This window comes from Anomaloglossus baeobatrachus, chromosome 10, assembly GCF_048569485.1.
Source record: "Anomaloglossus baeobatrachus isolate aAnoBae1 chromosome 10, aAnoBae1.hap1, whole genome shotgun sequence".
In the NCBI taxonomy this organism is placed as follows: domain Eukaryota; kingdom Metazoa; phylum Chordata; class Amphibia; order Anura; family Aromobatidae; genus Anomaloglossus; species Anomaloglossus baeobatrachus.
The window spans coordinates 197,448,806-197,464,182 of record NC_134362.1 but is presented as its reverse complement, the minus strand read 5'-3'; the positions used below and the strand labels follow the sequence as shown (position 1 = coordinate 197,464,182).

Below are 15,377 nucleotides of genomic sequence, written 5' to 3'. Positions count from 1 at the left end.
ACTTCCCTCAGGAGAGTCTCTGATTTGGCTGCGCTCTCTTCGGAGTCACCTTTTTTGGTTTTACATCAAGACAAGGTGGTTCTCCGTCCGACTCCGGACTTTCTCCCTAAGGTGGTTTCTCCTTTCCACCTTAACCAGGACATTACCCTTCCTTCCTTTTGTCCGGCTCCTGTTCATCGCTTTGAAAAAGCGTTGCATACTCTGGATCTGATGCAGGCGCTCCGGATCTATGTGTCTCGCACCGCTGCTCTTAGGCGGTGCACCTCTCTTTTTGTGCTAACCACAGGTCGGCGTAAGGGCCTCTCTGCTTCTAAGCCGACCTTAGCCTGTTGGATCAGGTCCACCATTTCGGAGGCCTACCTGTGTTCTCAGGTGCCTCCCCCGCCGGGGTTCAAGGCACACTCAACCAGAGCTGTCGGTGCCTCTTGGGCTTTCAGGCACCAGGCTACGGCTCAGCAAGTCTGTCAGGCTGCCACTTGGACTAGCCTGCATACCTTTTCAAAGCACTACCAAGTGCATGCTCATGCTTCGGCAGATGCGAGCTTGGGCAGACGCATCCTTCAGGCGGCTGTCGCCCCCTTGTGAAGTTAGGCTCCGTCTACTTCTCAGTTGTTCTGTTTATTCCCACCCATGGACTGCTTTGAGACGTCCCAATGTCTGGGTCTCCCATAGGAACGATAAAGAAAAAGAGAATTTTGTTTACTTACCGTAAATTCTTTTTCTTATAGTTCCGTATTGGGAGACCCAGCTCCCTCCCTTTTGCCTGTTGGCAGTTTCTTCTTTCGCGTGTTATCACCGGCTGTTGTCGTAGACAGAGACTCCGGTTGTTCCGGTTCTTGCTCTGTTTTTACTTCTGGGTGGCTATTCTCCTTCAGCTTTTGCACTAAACTGGTTAGATCTGGTTCTCCAGGGGGTGTATAAGCTCAGAGGGAGGAGCTACACTTTTTAGTGTAGTACTTTGTGTGTCCTCCGGAGGCAGAAGCTATACACCCAATGTCTTGGTCTCCCAATACGGAACTATAAGAAAAAGAATTTACGGTAAGTAAACAAAATTCTCTTTCTTTGTCGCTCCATTGGGAGACCCAGACAATTGGGTGTATAGGCTATGCCTCCGGAGGCCGCACAAAGTATTACACTAAAAGTGTAAAGCCCCTCCCCTTCTGCCTATACACCCCCCGTGCTCCCACGGGCTCCTCAGTTTTTTGCTTTGTGCGAAGGAGGCAGACATGCACGCATAGCTCCACAGATTAGTCAGCAGCAGCTGCTGACTTTGTCGGATGGAAGAAAAGAGGGCCCTTAACAGGGCCCCCAGCATGCTCCCTTCTCACCCCACTCTTGTCGGCGGTGTTGTTAAGGTTGAGGTATCCATTGCGGGTACGGAGGCTGGAGCCCACATGCTGTTTTCCTTCCCCATCCCCCTTAGGGCTCTGGGTGAAGTGGGATCCTAATCGGTCTCCAGGCACTGAGACCGTGCTCCATCCACAGCTCCTGAGGACCCTGCTGGATAGGAGCCGAGTATCGTTCAGGGACATGGCCCTGCTACTTTGAGGTACTCTGTGTCCCCGTGGGGACTGCGCACAGCAACACTCCAGCATTGCTGGGTGTGCTAGTGCACCGGGGACCGCGGCGCTGACCGCGTTTGTGCCATTATACACTGCAGCATCGCTGAGTGTGTTACTGTATGGGGACTACCGCGCTGACCGCCGCTGCCATTGTTATCACTGCGGCGCGGCTGGGACTAAGAGTGCGCCGGGGACTTCCGCGCAGACCGCGCTTATACGGCGGCCGCGCTTATAACTCGAGTCCCCGGCTTTTGGGCCTAGTCTCCTTTTCTTCCCGCCCCCAACCCTGCCAGTCAGGGGAAGGGCGGGACGCTGTACAGCACGGCAGCACTGAGGGCTGGAGCATGCTTTGCATACTCCACCCCCCTCACTGTGCACAGTGGGGCACCAGTTCCCGCACTTTCTGGGTCACGCCCACGGCTCCCTCCTCTCCTCAGGACGCCGGCAGCCATTCCTGTCAGCTCCTCGGACGCTGCAGAGGGGAGACAAGCTCTGGGGGACCCAGGCAGGGATTCTGGTGGCCACACAACCGCTTTAAGCGGGCGGTAAGCAGCACCTCAGGTGCTGGCCCCACTTGGTGCAGAAGTGTATTTATAGTTTATATGTTTACAGGCTATACTTTACACTGTATGGTGCACAGTTGATTTCTGGCTATATACCCTGTTGTGTTGCTCAAAGGAGACAACAGCATGGCGCCCACAAGAAGCAGGGGTGCCAAAGCACAGGCTTACTATGCTGCCTGCGCCGCATGTACAACCTCGCTACCGGCAGGTTCCACTGACCCTCATTGTGTGCACTGCTCGGCCCCTGTGGCACTTACTCAGCCGGAGCCTCTGCTAAGGGGGGCCCAGGGGGAACAACCAGCTAACACTGTCCAGGTGACAGGGACGGAGTTTGCAGTTTTTACTGAAAGACTTTCTGAGACTATGGCCAAGATTCTAGAAGCTTTGCAGTCCAGACCGGTATACAGACCATGGGCACTGTGGAATCACTGCCCCCTGGTTCCCCTCAGTCGGAACAACAATGTTCCCCCGGGGTGTCTCATAGATCCCAGGGTGAGGTCTCTAACACGGACCGCAGCCCCAGACCGCCTAAGCGAGCTCGCTGGGAAATCCCCTCGACCTCAAGACTCTGTTCAGGGTCTCAGAGGGATGACTCTCTGTATGATGAAGCGGAGGTAGCTGATCAAGATTCTGATCATGAGGCCGCTCTCAACCTTGATACTCCTGATGGTGACGCCATAGTGAATGATCTTATCGCGTCCATACATCAAATGTTGGATATTTCTCCCTCGGCTCCTCCAGCGGAGGAGTCAGCCTCTCAGCAGGAGAAATTCCGTTTCAGGTTCCCCAAGCGTACAACGAGTATGTTTCTGGATCACTCCGATTTCAGAGAGGCAGTCCAGAAACACCGAGTTTGTCCAGATAAGCGTTTTCCCAAGCGCCTTAAGGATACACGTTATCCCTTCCCCCCTGACGTGGTCAAGGGCTGGACTCAGTGTCCCAAGGTGGATCCTCCAATCTCCAGACTGGTGGCTAGATCCTTAGTTGCAGTTGAAGAAGGGGCTTCGCTCAAGGATGCCACTGACAGACAGATGGAGCTCTGGTTGAAATCCATCTATGAAGCTTTCGGCGCGTCTTTTGCTCCAGCATTCGCAGCCGTATGGGCACTCCAAGCTATCTCAGCTTGTCCTGCGCAGATTAATGCACTCACACGTACGTCTGCGCCGCAAGTGGCGTCCGTAACTTCTCAAACGTCGGCATTTGCGTCCTACGCTATTAATGCTGTCCTGGACTCTGCGAGCCGTACGGCGGTTGCAGCCGACAATTCGGTGGCAATACGCAGGGCCTTGTGGCTACGGGAATGGAAGGCAGATTCGGCTTCCAAAAAGTCCTTAACCGGTTTGCCATTTTCTGGGGACCGTTTGTTTGGTGAGAGGCTGGATGAGATCATCAAACAATCCAAGGGAAAGGAAACATCCTTACCCCAGGCCAAACCAAAATTACCCCAACAGAGGAGGGGACAGTCGAGGTTTCGGTCCTTTCGGGGTGCGGGCAGGTCCCAATTCTCCTCGTACAAAAGGCCTCAGAAGGATCAGAGGAACTCCGATCCATGGCGGTCTAAGTCACGCCCTAAAAAGACCGCTGGAGGTGCCGCTACCAAGGCGGCTTCCTCATGACTTACGGCCTCCTCACACCGCATCCTCGGTCGGTGGCAGGCTCTCCCGCTTTTCCGACATTTGGCTGCCACAGGTAAAAGACCGTTGGGTGAGAGACATCCTGTCTCACGGTTACAGGATAGAGTTCAGCTCTCGTCCTCCGACTCGATTTTTCAGAACATCTCCGCCTCCCGAGCGAGCCGATGCTCTTCTGCAGGCGCTGGGCACTCTGAAGGCAGAAGGAGTGGTGGTCCCCGTTCCTCTTCAGCAACAGGGTCACGTTTTTTACTCCAACCTGTTTGTGGTTCCAAAGAAGGACGGGTCTTTCCGTCCTGTCCTGGACCTAAAACTGCTCAACAAACACGTAAAGACCAGGCGGTTCCGGATGGAATCCCTCCGCTCCGTCATCGCCTCAATGTCCCAAGGAGATTTCCTTGCATCGATCGATATCAAAGATGCTTATCTCCACGTACCGATTGCTCCAGAGCATCAGCGCTTCCTGCGCTTCGCCATAGGAGACGAACACCTTCAGTTCGTGGCACTGCCGTTCGGCCTGGCGACAGCCCCACGGGTTTTCACCAAGGTCATTGCTGCAGTAGTGGCGGTCCTCCACTCTCAGGGTCACTCGGTGATCCCTTACTTAGACGATCTGCTGGTCAAGGCTCCCTCTCAAGAGGCATGCCAGCACAGCCTCACCGCTACTCTGGAGACTCTCCAGAGTTTCGGGTGGATCATCAATTTTCCAAAGTCAAATCTGACACCGGCCCAATCGCTGACATATCTTGGCATGGAGTTTCATACCCTCTCAGCGATAGTGAAACTTCCGCTGAACAAGCAGCGTTCACTACAGACGGGGGTGCAATCTCTCCTTCAGGGTCAGTCACACCCCTTGAGGCGCCTCATGCACTTCCTGGGGAAGATGGTGGCAGCAATGGAGGCAGTCCCTTTCGCGCAGTTTCACCTGCGTCCTCTTCAATGGGACATCCTACGCAAATGGGACAGGAAGCCGACGTCCCTCGACAGGAACGTCTCCCTCTCTCAGGCAACCAAAGCTTCCCTTCGGTGGTGGCTTCATCCCACTTCATTATCGAAGGGGAAATCCTTCCTACCCCCATCCTGGGCGGTGGTCACGACGGACGCGAGTCTGTCAGGGTGGGGAGCGGTCTTTCTCCACCACAGGGCTCAGGGGACTTGGACTCAGACAGAGTCTTCCCTTCAGATCAATGTTCTGGAGATAAGGGCAGTGTATCTGGCCCTAAAAGCGTTCCAGCAGTGGCTGGAAGGCAAGCAGATCCGAATTCAGTCGGACAACTCCACAGCGGTGGCTTACATCAACCACCAAGGAGGAACACGCAGTCGGCAAGCCTTCCAGGAAGTCCGGCGGATTTTGATGTGGGTGGAAGCCACGGCCTCCACCATCTCCGCAGTTCACATCCCGGGCGTGGAAAACTGGGAAGCGGATTTTCTCAGTCGCCAGGGCATGGACGCAGAGGAATGGTCCCTTCACCCGGACGTGTTTCAGGAGATCTGTTGCCGCTGGGGGATGCCGGACGTCGACCTAATGGCGTCCCGGCACAACAACAAAGTCACGGCATTCATGGCACGTTCTCACGAGAGCTCTGGCGGCAGACGCCTTAGTTCAGGATTGGTCGCAGTTTCAACTCCCTTATGTGTTTCCTCCGCTGGCACTGTTGCCCAGAGTGTTACGCAAGATCAGGGCCGACTGCCGCCGCGCCATCCTCGTCGCTCCAGACTGGCCGAGGAGGTCGTGGTACCCGGATCTGTGGCATCTCACGGTCGGCCAACCGTGGGCACTACCAGACCGACCAGACTTGCTGTCTCAAGGGCCGTTTTTCCATCTGAATTCTGCGGCCCTCAACCTGACTGTGTGGCCATTGAGTCCTGGATCTTAGCGTCTTCAGGATTATCTCAAGAGGTCATTGCCACTATGAGACAGGCCAGGAAACCAACGTCCGCCAAGATCTACCACAGGACGTGGAAAATATTCCTGTCGTGGTGCTCTGCTCAGGGTTTTTCTCCCTGGCCATTTGCCTTGCCCACTTTTCTGTCCTTTCTTCAGTCCGGATTGGAAAAGGGTTTGTCGCTTGGCTCCCTTAAGGGACAAGTCTCTGCGCTCTCTGTGTTTTTTCAGAAGCGCCTAGCCAGACTTCCACAGGTACGCACGTTCCTGCAGGGGGTTTGTCACATCGTCCCTCCTTACAAACGTACGTTGGAACCCTGGGATCTGAACAGGGTTCTGATGGCTCTTCAGAAACCACCGTTCGAGCCAATGAGGGATATTTCTCTCGCACGCCTTTCGCAGAAAGTGGTTTTCCTAGTAGCAGTCACTTCACTTCGGAGAGTGTCTGAGCTAGCAGCATTGTCATGCAAAGCCCCTTTCCTGGTGTTTCACCAGGACAAGGTGGTTCTGCGTCCGGCTCCGGAATTTCTCCCTAAGGTGGTATCCCCCTTTCATCTCAATCAGGATATCTCCTTACCCTCTTTTTGCCCTCATCCAATTCACCAATGTGAAAAGGATTTGCACTTGTTAGATCTGGTGAGAGCACTCAGACTCTACATTTCTCGTACGGCGCCCCTGCACCGCTCGGATGCACTCTTTGTCCTTGTCGCTGGCCAGCGTAAAGGGTCACAGGCTTCCAAATCAACCCTGGCTCGGTGGATCAAGGAACCAATTCTAGAAGCTTACCGTTCAGCTGGGCTTCCGGTTCCCTCAGGGCTGAAGGCCCATTCTACCAGAGCCGTGGGTGCGTCCTGGGCTTTGAGGCACCAGGCTACGGCTCAGCAGGTGTGTCAGGCGGCTACCTGGTCGAGCCTGCACACTTTCACGAAACACTATCAGGTGCATACCTATGCTTCGGCGGATGCCAGCCTAGGTAGGCGAGTCCTTCAGGCGGCGGTTGCCCACCTGTAGGACGGAGCCGTTACGGCTCTATTATGAGGTATTATTTACCCACCCAGGGACTGCTTTTGGACGTCCCAATTGTCTGGGTCTCCCAATGGAGCGACAAAGAAGAAGGGAATTTTGTTTACTTACCGTAAATTCCTTTTCTTCTAGCTCCAATTGGGAGACCCAGCACCCGCCCCTGTTTTTTTTTGTGTACACATGTTGTTCATGTTGAATGGTTTCAGTTCTCCGATATTCCTTCGGATTGAATTTACTTTAAACCAGTTTATAATTTTTTCCTCCTTCTTGCTTTTGCACCAAAACTGAGGAGCCCGTGGGAGCACGGGGGGTGTATAGGCAGAAGGGGAGGGGCTTTACACTTTTAGTGTAATACTTTGTGCGGCCTCCGGAGGCATAGCCTATACACCCAATTGTCTGGGTCTCCCAATTGGAGCTAGAAGAAAAGGAATTTACGGTAAGTAAACAAAATTCCCTTCTTTTCGCCTTATTCCTATCAAGGGGTAATAATTTAAAAGTCGTTATCTTTCCACTGTTAAAAACACGCATCATAGCAGTATATAGGATACGACGCGTTTCGGACAAACTGTGTCCTTAATCTAAGTCTGAGAAGTATTCATTTCTTTGTCGCTCCATTGGGAGACCCAGACAAATTGGGTGTATAGTTTCTGCCTCCGGAGGCCACACAAAGTATTACACTTTAAAAGTGTAACCCCTCCCCTCTGCCTATACACCCTCCCGTGCATCACGGGCTCCTCAGTTTTATGCTTTGTGTGGAAGGAGGCACACATCCACTCATGCATTCTCAACTTAATTATGTCGGTTGGAAGAAAAGAGGGCCCCCACGGGGCCCCCGGCATGTTCCCTTCTCACCCCACTATGTCGGTGGTGCTGTTAAGGTTGAGGTACCCATTGCGGGTACAAAGGCCGGAGCCTCATGCCGTTTTCCTTCACCATCCCTTAGTGGCTTTGGGAGAAGTGGGATCCTGACCGGTCATCCATTCACTGGGACCGGGCTCCCTCCGCAGCCCCTGTGGGAATCTGCTGGACAGGAGTCTATTCATCCTCAGGGACCCGGCCCTGCATCTATAAGGTACTCTGTGTCCCCATGGGGATTGTGCATGGAGCGCCTTCTTCCCGGACGCTGCAGCAGCAGCTGATTTGTGAAGACCGGCGGACTTCCGTGCCGACCGCACCTGCTTGTCGGCCGCGGTCTTAAATTTAGTCCCCGGCTTCATCGCGGCCTAGTAACAAAAATCCCGCCCCCGGGCCTGCCTGTCAGGGGTAAGGGCGGGACGGCCGGCCTGACGTCGGCTGTGAGGGCCGGAGCATCCTGTATGTTTCCTCCCCCCTCACTGATCACTGTGGGGACCCCAGATTCCCGCACTTTTCTAGCACCGCCCACGGGTCCACTCCTCCCCTGAGAGCTCCGGCAGCCATGTTTTTGGCATTCTGCCGGTGGAGGATTATCAGAGAAGAGCTCTGCAGCTCTGGGAGACCTAAGGCAGGGAATCTGAAGGACACACACTCTGCTTTTTAGCGGTCGGTCAGCCACACCGGTCACCCGGTGCTGGTCCCCCCCAGGGTGCCGGAATAGATACGTATTTATATACATGTTTCTGTTCGGTCGGGCTGTATACCCCTTCCCATATACCCTCAGTGATCACTCTCCTAGGAGACAACAGCATGTCGTCCACAAGGAGAAAAGGTGCTAAGGCACAGGGTTTTTTTTTGCGACCTGTACCTCTTGTGCGGCTATGTTACCTGCGGGTTCCACCTACCCTCACTGTGAGCAATGCTCGACCCCTGTTTCGCTTGCTCAGCCGGAGCCTCGGTCACTAGTGGGCCCCTCGGCTCATGTAGACCCCCCTGCTCCCCCTGTCCAGGCGGCAGGGACAGAGTTTGCTGAGAAACTCTCTGAGTCACTTTCACAATCCATGGCTCAGTCTATGGACAAATGGTCTGCCAAGCTGCTAGAAGCTTTGCAGTCCAGACCGGTCCTTACACAGGCCCCGGTCCCCGTTAGCTCGTCGCCTCCAGGCCCCTCTCGGTCCGCGCCGCAGCGCGCTCCCAGGTTGGGCCCTAGGTCCCACGCGGAGGACTCCTGCCCGGACCTCAGTCCCAGACCGACTAAGCGGGCCCGCTGGGAATCTTCCCCGACTTCTTCACGCTGCTCGGGTTCCCAGCTTGAGGACTCTCTGGAGGACGAGGCGGACGTCGCAGCTCAGGGCGCTGACCCTGACGTTGCTCTCAATCTTGATACACCTGAAGGGGACGCCTTAGTAAATGATCTTATCTCGTCCATCAACCAGGTGTTAGATCTTTCTCCCCCGCCTCCACCTGTAGAGGAGTCGGCTTCTCAGCAGGAGAAACACCAGTTTCGGTTCCCCAAACGTACACGGAGTGCGTTTTTCGATCACTCTAACTTCAGAGATGCTGTCCAGAAGCCCATAGCAGTTCCGGACAAGCGCTTTACTAAGCGCCTCACTGACACACGTTACCCCTTCCCCTCTGACGTAGTTAAGGGTTGGGCTCAATGTCCCAAGGTGGATCCTCCAGTCTCTAGATTGGCGGCTAGATCTGTGGTATCGGTGGCAGATGGCTCATCGTTAAAGGATGCCACTGACAGGCAGATAGAGCTCCTGGTGAAATCCATCTATGAAGCCACGGGCGCGTCTTTTGCCCCGGCCTTTGCAGCCGTGTGGGCACTCCAAGCTATCTCAGCTTGTCTGGCTGAGATTAATGCAATCACACGTAATTCTGCTCCGCAGGTTGCGTCTTTGACCTCTCAGGCGTCAGCTTTTTCTTCCTACGCCATGAACGCAGTCCTAGATTCTGCTAACCGTACAGCGGTAGCATCCGCTAATTCTGTGGCAGTCCGCAGGGCCATGTGGCTGCGCGAATGGAAGGCAGACTCGGCCTCCAAGAGGTTCTTAACCGGTTTGCCGTTTTCTGGCGACCGATTGTTTGGCGAACGATTGGATGAGATTATTAAGGAATCCAATGGAAAGGACTCCTCCTTACCCCAGTCCAAACCTAAGAGACCTCAGCAACGGAAAATTCAATCGAGGTTTCGGTCCTTTCGTCCCTCCGCCAAGTCCCAATCCGCTTCGTCCAGCAGGCCGGAGAAAGGCCAGAGGAACTCCTATGCGTGGCGGTCTAAGTCACGCCCCCAAAAGGCCGCCGGAGGCGCTGCCTCGAAGGCGGCCTCCTCATGACTCTCGGCATCCCCGAACCGCATCCTCGGTCGGTGGCAGGCTCTCCCGCTTTTGCGACGCCTGGTGGCCACATGTTCAAGACCGATGGGTGAGAGACATTCTGTCTCACGGTTACATGATAGAGTTCAGCTCTCGTCCTCCGACTCGTTTCTTCAGAACCTCTCCGCCCCCCGCTCGGGCCGACGCACTTTTTCAGGCAGTGGTCACTCTGAAGACAGAGGGAGTTGTGATCCCTGTTCCCCCTCAGGAACATGGTCGCGGCTTTTACTCTAACTTGTTCGTGGTGCCAAAGAAGGACGGATCATTCCGTCCCTTTCTGGACCTCAAACTGCTCAACAGACATGTGAGCACCAGACGGTTTCGGATGGAATCTCTCCGCTCGGTCATCGCCTCGATGTCACAAGGAGACTTCCTAGCATCGATCGACATCAAGGATGCTTATCTCCATGTGCCGATCGCACCCGAACATCAACGCTTCTTGCGTTTCGCCATCGGGGACGAACACCTTCAGTTCGTGGCATTGCCTTTCGGCCTGGCGACAGCCCCAGGGGTGTTTACCAAAGTCATGGCATCCGTTGTGGCGGTCCTACACTCTCAGGGCCACTCGGTGATTCCCTACTTAGACGATCTCCTAGTCAGGGCACCTTCTCGGGTGGCGTGTCAACACAGCCTTACAGTCGCTCTGGTGACTCTCCAGCAGTTCGGGTGGATAATCAACTTCCCAAAATCCCAGTTGACACCGACCCAATCACTGACTTACCTCGGGATGGAGTTTCATACACAGTCAGCGGTAGTCAAGCTACCGCTGGACAAACAGCTTTCCCTGCAGGCAGGGGTGCAATCTCTTCTTCGGGGTCAGTCATACCCCTTGAGGCGCCTCATGCACTTCCTGGGGAAGATGGTGGCAGCGATGGAGGCAGTGCCGTTCGCGCAATTCCATTTGCAGCCACTCCAATGGGACATTCTCCGCAAATGGGACAGGAGGTCGACTTCCCTCGACAGGAACGTCTCTCTGTCCCTTGCAACCAAGACGTCTCTTCAGTGGTGGCTCCTTCCCAATTCTCTATCGCAAGGAAGATCCTTCCTACCCCCCAACCTGGGCTGTGGTCACCACGGACGCGAGCCTGTCAGGGTGGGGAGCGGTTTTCCTCCACCACAGGGCTCAGGGAACCTGGACTCCGGTAGAGTCCTCCCTTCAGATCAATGTTCTGGAGATAAGGGCAGTGTATCTAGCCCTATTGGCCTTCCATCGGTGGCTGGAGGGCAGGCAGATCCGAATCCAGTCGGACAACTCCACTGCCGTCGCATACATCAACCATCAGGGCGGCACGCGCAGTCGTCAGGCCTTCCAGGAAGTCAGGCGGATTCTGCAGTGGGTGGAAGCCACAGCCTCCACGATCTCCGCAGTTTACATCCCGGGCGTAGAAAACTGGGAAGCAGATTTTCTCAGTCGTCAGGGCATGGACGCGGGGGAATGGTCTCTGCACCCAGACGTGTTTCGAGAGATCTGTCGCCGCTGGGGAACGCCGGACGTCGATCTCATGGCGTCACGACACAACAACAAGGTCCCGGCCTTCATGGCACGGTCTCAGGATCACAGAGCTCTGGCGGCGGACGCATTAGTTCAGGATTGGTCGCAGTTTCGACTGCCTTATGTATTTCCTCCTCTGGCGATGCTGCCCAGAGTGTTACGCAAGATCAGGTCCGACTGTCGTCGCGCCATTCTCGTCGCTCCAGATTGGCCGAGGTGATCGTGGTACCCGGATCTGTGGCATCTCACGGTGGGTCAACCGTGGGCGCTTCCAGACCGCCCAGACTTGCTGTCACAAGGGTCGTTTTTCCATCTGAATTCTGTGGCCCTCAACCTGACTGTGTGGCCATTGAGTCCTGGCTCCTAGCGTCTTCAGGATTACATCACTCCGAAGAGTGTCGGAACTTGCAGCGCTGTCATGCAAAGCCCCCTTCCTGGTTTTTCACCAGGATAAGGTGGTTCTGCGCCCTGTCCCGGAATTTCTCCCTAAGGTGGTATCCCCTTTTCATCTCAATCAGGATATCTCCTTACCTTCATTTTGCCCTAATCCAATTCACCAATGTGAAAAGGATTTGCACTCTTTGGATCTGGTGAGAGCACTCCGGTTCTACGTGTCTCGCACGGCGCCCCTGCGTCGTTCAGATGCGCTCTTTGTCTTTGTCGCTGGCCAGCGTAAGGGTTCGCAGGCTTCCAAGTCAACCTTGGCTCGGTGGATCAAGGAACCGATTCTTGAAGCCTACCGTTCTTCTGGGCTTCCGATTCCTTCAGGGCTGAAAGCCCATTCTACCAGAGCCGTGGGTGCGTCCTGGGCATTGCGGCACCGGGCTACGGCTCAGCAGGTGTGTCAGGCGGCTACCTGGTCTAGTCTGCACACTTTCACGAAACACTATCAGGTGCATACTTATGCTTCGGGAGACGCCAGTCTAGGTAGGCGAGTCCTTCAGGCGGCGGTTGCCCACCTGTAAGAGGGGGCCGTTTCGGCTCTTTTTATCGAGGTATTCTTTTACCCACCCAGGGACTGCTTTTGGACGTCCCAATTGTCTGGGTCTCCCAATGGAGCGACAAAGAAGAAGGGAATTTTGTTTACTTACCGTAAATTCCTTTTCTTCTAGCTCCTATTGGGAGACCCAGCACCCGCCCCTGTTCCCTTCGGGCTGGTTGTTCTTTTGTGTACACATGTTGTTCATGTTGAATTGTTCTTTTGGTTCATGGTTTCAGTTCTCCGAACATCCTTCGGATTGAATTTACCTTAGAACATTTATAAGTTTTTTTCCTCCTTCCTGCTTTTGCACCAAAACTGAGGAGCCCGTGATGCACGGGAGGGTGTATAGGCAGAGGGGAGGGGTTACACTTTTAAAGTGTAATACTTTGTGTGGCCTCCGGAGGCAGAAGCTATACACCCAATTGTCTGGGTCTCCCAATAGGAGCTAGAAGAAAAGGAATTTACGGTAAGTAAACAAAATTCCCTTCTTTACATTCCAGGAAGCAACGTGAAGACGTATGGCTGCGCGCTGCCTCCTACGGGCTCCGAGGAATCTGAGGTGGGTTACCATGACTAATTCATTGTCGTATAAGAGAGGAAGTTCAAGGAGCTCCTCCAAGTGTAGGTGTCATAAAGCAGCATTGCTCCTGACTATTGAAGCATAAATTAAGAGATTCAGAGTGCAGAATAGGGAGTGCAGCTCTGGAGTATAATACAGGATGTAACTCGGGATACGTACAGGATGAGTATTGTATGAACACAGTGACTGCACCAGCAGAATACTGAATGCAGCTCTGAAGTATAATACAGGAGGGATGAGTAATGTATGTACAGAGTGACTGCACTAGCAGAATACTGAGTGCAGCTCTGAAGTATAATACAGGCGGTAACTCAGGATCAGTAATATATTGTATGTACACAGTGACTGCACCATCAGAATAGTGAGTGCCACTCCGGATGATAATACAGGCTGTAACCCATGATAAATATAGGATCAGTAATGTATGTACACAGTGACTGCACCAGCAGAATAGTGAGTGCAGCTCTGGAGGATAATACAGGAGGTAACTCAGGATCAGTAATGTAATGTATGTACACAGTGACTGCACCAGCAGAATAGTGAGTGCAGCTCTGAAGTATAATGCAGGAGGTAAATCAGGATCAGTAATGTATGTACACAGTGACTGCACCAGCAGAAAAGTGAGTGCAGCTCTGCAGTATAATACAGGAGGTAACTCAGGGTCTGTAATGTATGTACACAGTGACTGCACCAGCAGAATAGTGAAGGCAGCTCTGGAGTATAATACAGGATGTAACTCAGGATCAGTAATGTAATGTATGTACAGAGTGACTGCACCAGCAGAATAGTGAGTGCAACTCTGGATGATAATACAGCATGTAACCCATGATAAATATAGGATCAGTAATGTAATGTATGTACACAGTGACTGCACCAGCAGAATAGTGAGCGCAGCTCTGGGGTATTTTGTAGGATGTAACTCATGATTACAGTAGTGACTTACCTTTTTTATGTACATTAATTCCATAAATAAACCGGACATTGTACAATCCTCTGAGCTTTTATCATTACTATTCCTCAGGATGAAGAGGATGACTATGTACCTGAGAATATTACATTTGCACCCAAAGATGTGACTCCCATAGACTTCATAGTAAAAGACAATGTCCATGGTTTGGGTTACCGAGGCCTTAATCCTCACCAAGCTTTGTTTGGCTCTTCGGGGACACACGTGAGTGTCTTCAGCGACGCCTCGGAGAAGACCGGCAGTTTACTCGGTGACGTGCGACAGAGCAAAGGAAGGAAAGTGGGGATCTCTGGGCAGGTAAATGCAGGGTATCGTGGCCAGACCACCTACACGTGATGTTACCGTATGTTGCTGCTGGTTTAATGTGATTTCTCCATCGTTTCATTGGGGGACACAGGACCATGGGTTATGCTGCTGTCACTAGGAGGCTGACACTAAGTAAACAGAAAAAGTTAGCTCCTCCCCAGCAGTATAACCCCTGAGCCAGAGGCGGACTCAATCAGTTTTTTGCTTAGTGTCGTAGGAGGCTGATGTGGGCCGACTGGGCCCTCTTCAGCCACTTGATTTTTTGCGTATGTTTTTTCTTTTTTCTCTCGGCGGCGCTCGTCGCTCTCATCTGTTGGAATTCTCTTTTTCTGCAGGTATCGTTTCTCTACCTCAGCCCTCGCAGCCCGTGTGGGTACCACTCCCCTGGGTCGCAGAAGCTTGAGTTCTCGGGCCCTCTCCCCCGTCCAATTCCACGGTACCACTCCCGGGTTGGCACGCTGGGCTAATCCTTCCTGGGCACCTCCTATTCACCCTGCGGTATCACCCCAAAGGGTGCAAGGGGCATACAGCAGGGACTGGACCTCGCAGCGCGTCTGGATGATGATGGGGCCCGCAGCGCTGCTTCACTACAGGGGGCTCCCTGCACCCACCGGCGTCCACCTCCCTGCCTGCCTGCCTTCCTGCCTCATCCTTCTGCGGTCCGCAGCCTGCACACTGGCAGAGGCTACGCCGCCGACCAGGTAGGACATCCCCTCCTACCTTCCCCCAGGCGGTTACAAAATATAGGCCCCGGTCCGGGCCTACTCACCGGGCGCCCCGGCCACGTCCTCTCCCAGCGCTGGAATCCACACTGACGGCCGGTGCACGGATGTCGCTGCCGCGCCGCCGCCCCCACAGGTAGAACCGCCGGTTTCTACATTACCCTGCGCTGGCTGCTTCTATTTAGGCTCCGGCCTGGGCCTAGTCACCGGACGCCCCGGGCCGCATCGGGCGACAGAGCGCACGCACTGCCGCCATCCGGTCTTTGCAGCTGCGCCGCAGCCACCGCTCGCTGGCAGGACAGCCGGCCGGTACCCTCCATGCTCCGGCAGCCTTCAAAATTTAGGCCCCGGCTTCGGCCTTGTCCCCGGCGTCCTAGGCCCGCCTCCTGCCGCAGCGCGATTGGCCGCCGGCCGCTCGGTCTCCACCC

At 54.2% G+C, this 15,377-nt stretch overlaps 1 protein-coding gene across 1 annotated transcript in view; it reads left to right on the top strand.

The window, feature by feature from the left end:
• Positions 1-15,377, top strand: part of GPATCH1 (G-patch domain containing 1) — a 178,120-nt gene that overhangs the window by 49,813 nt on the left and 112,930 nt on the right. Inside the window, 2 exon segments of the mRNA XM_075326109.1 lie at positions 12,875-12,933; positions 13,976-14,218. Coding sequence (XP_075182224.1) covers positions 12,875-12,933; positions 13,976-14,218 — 302 coding nt within the window.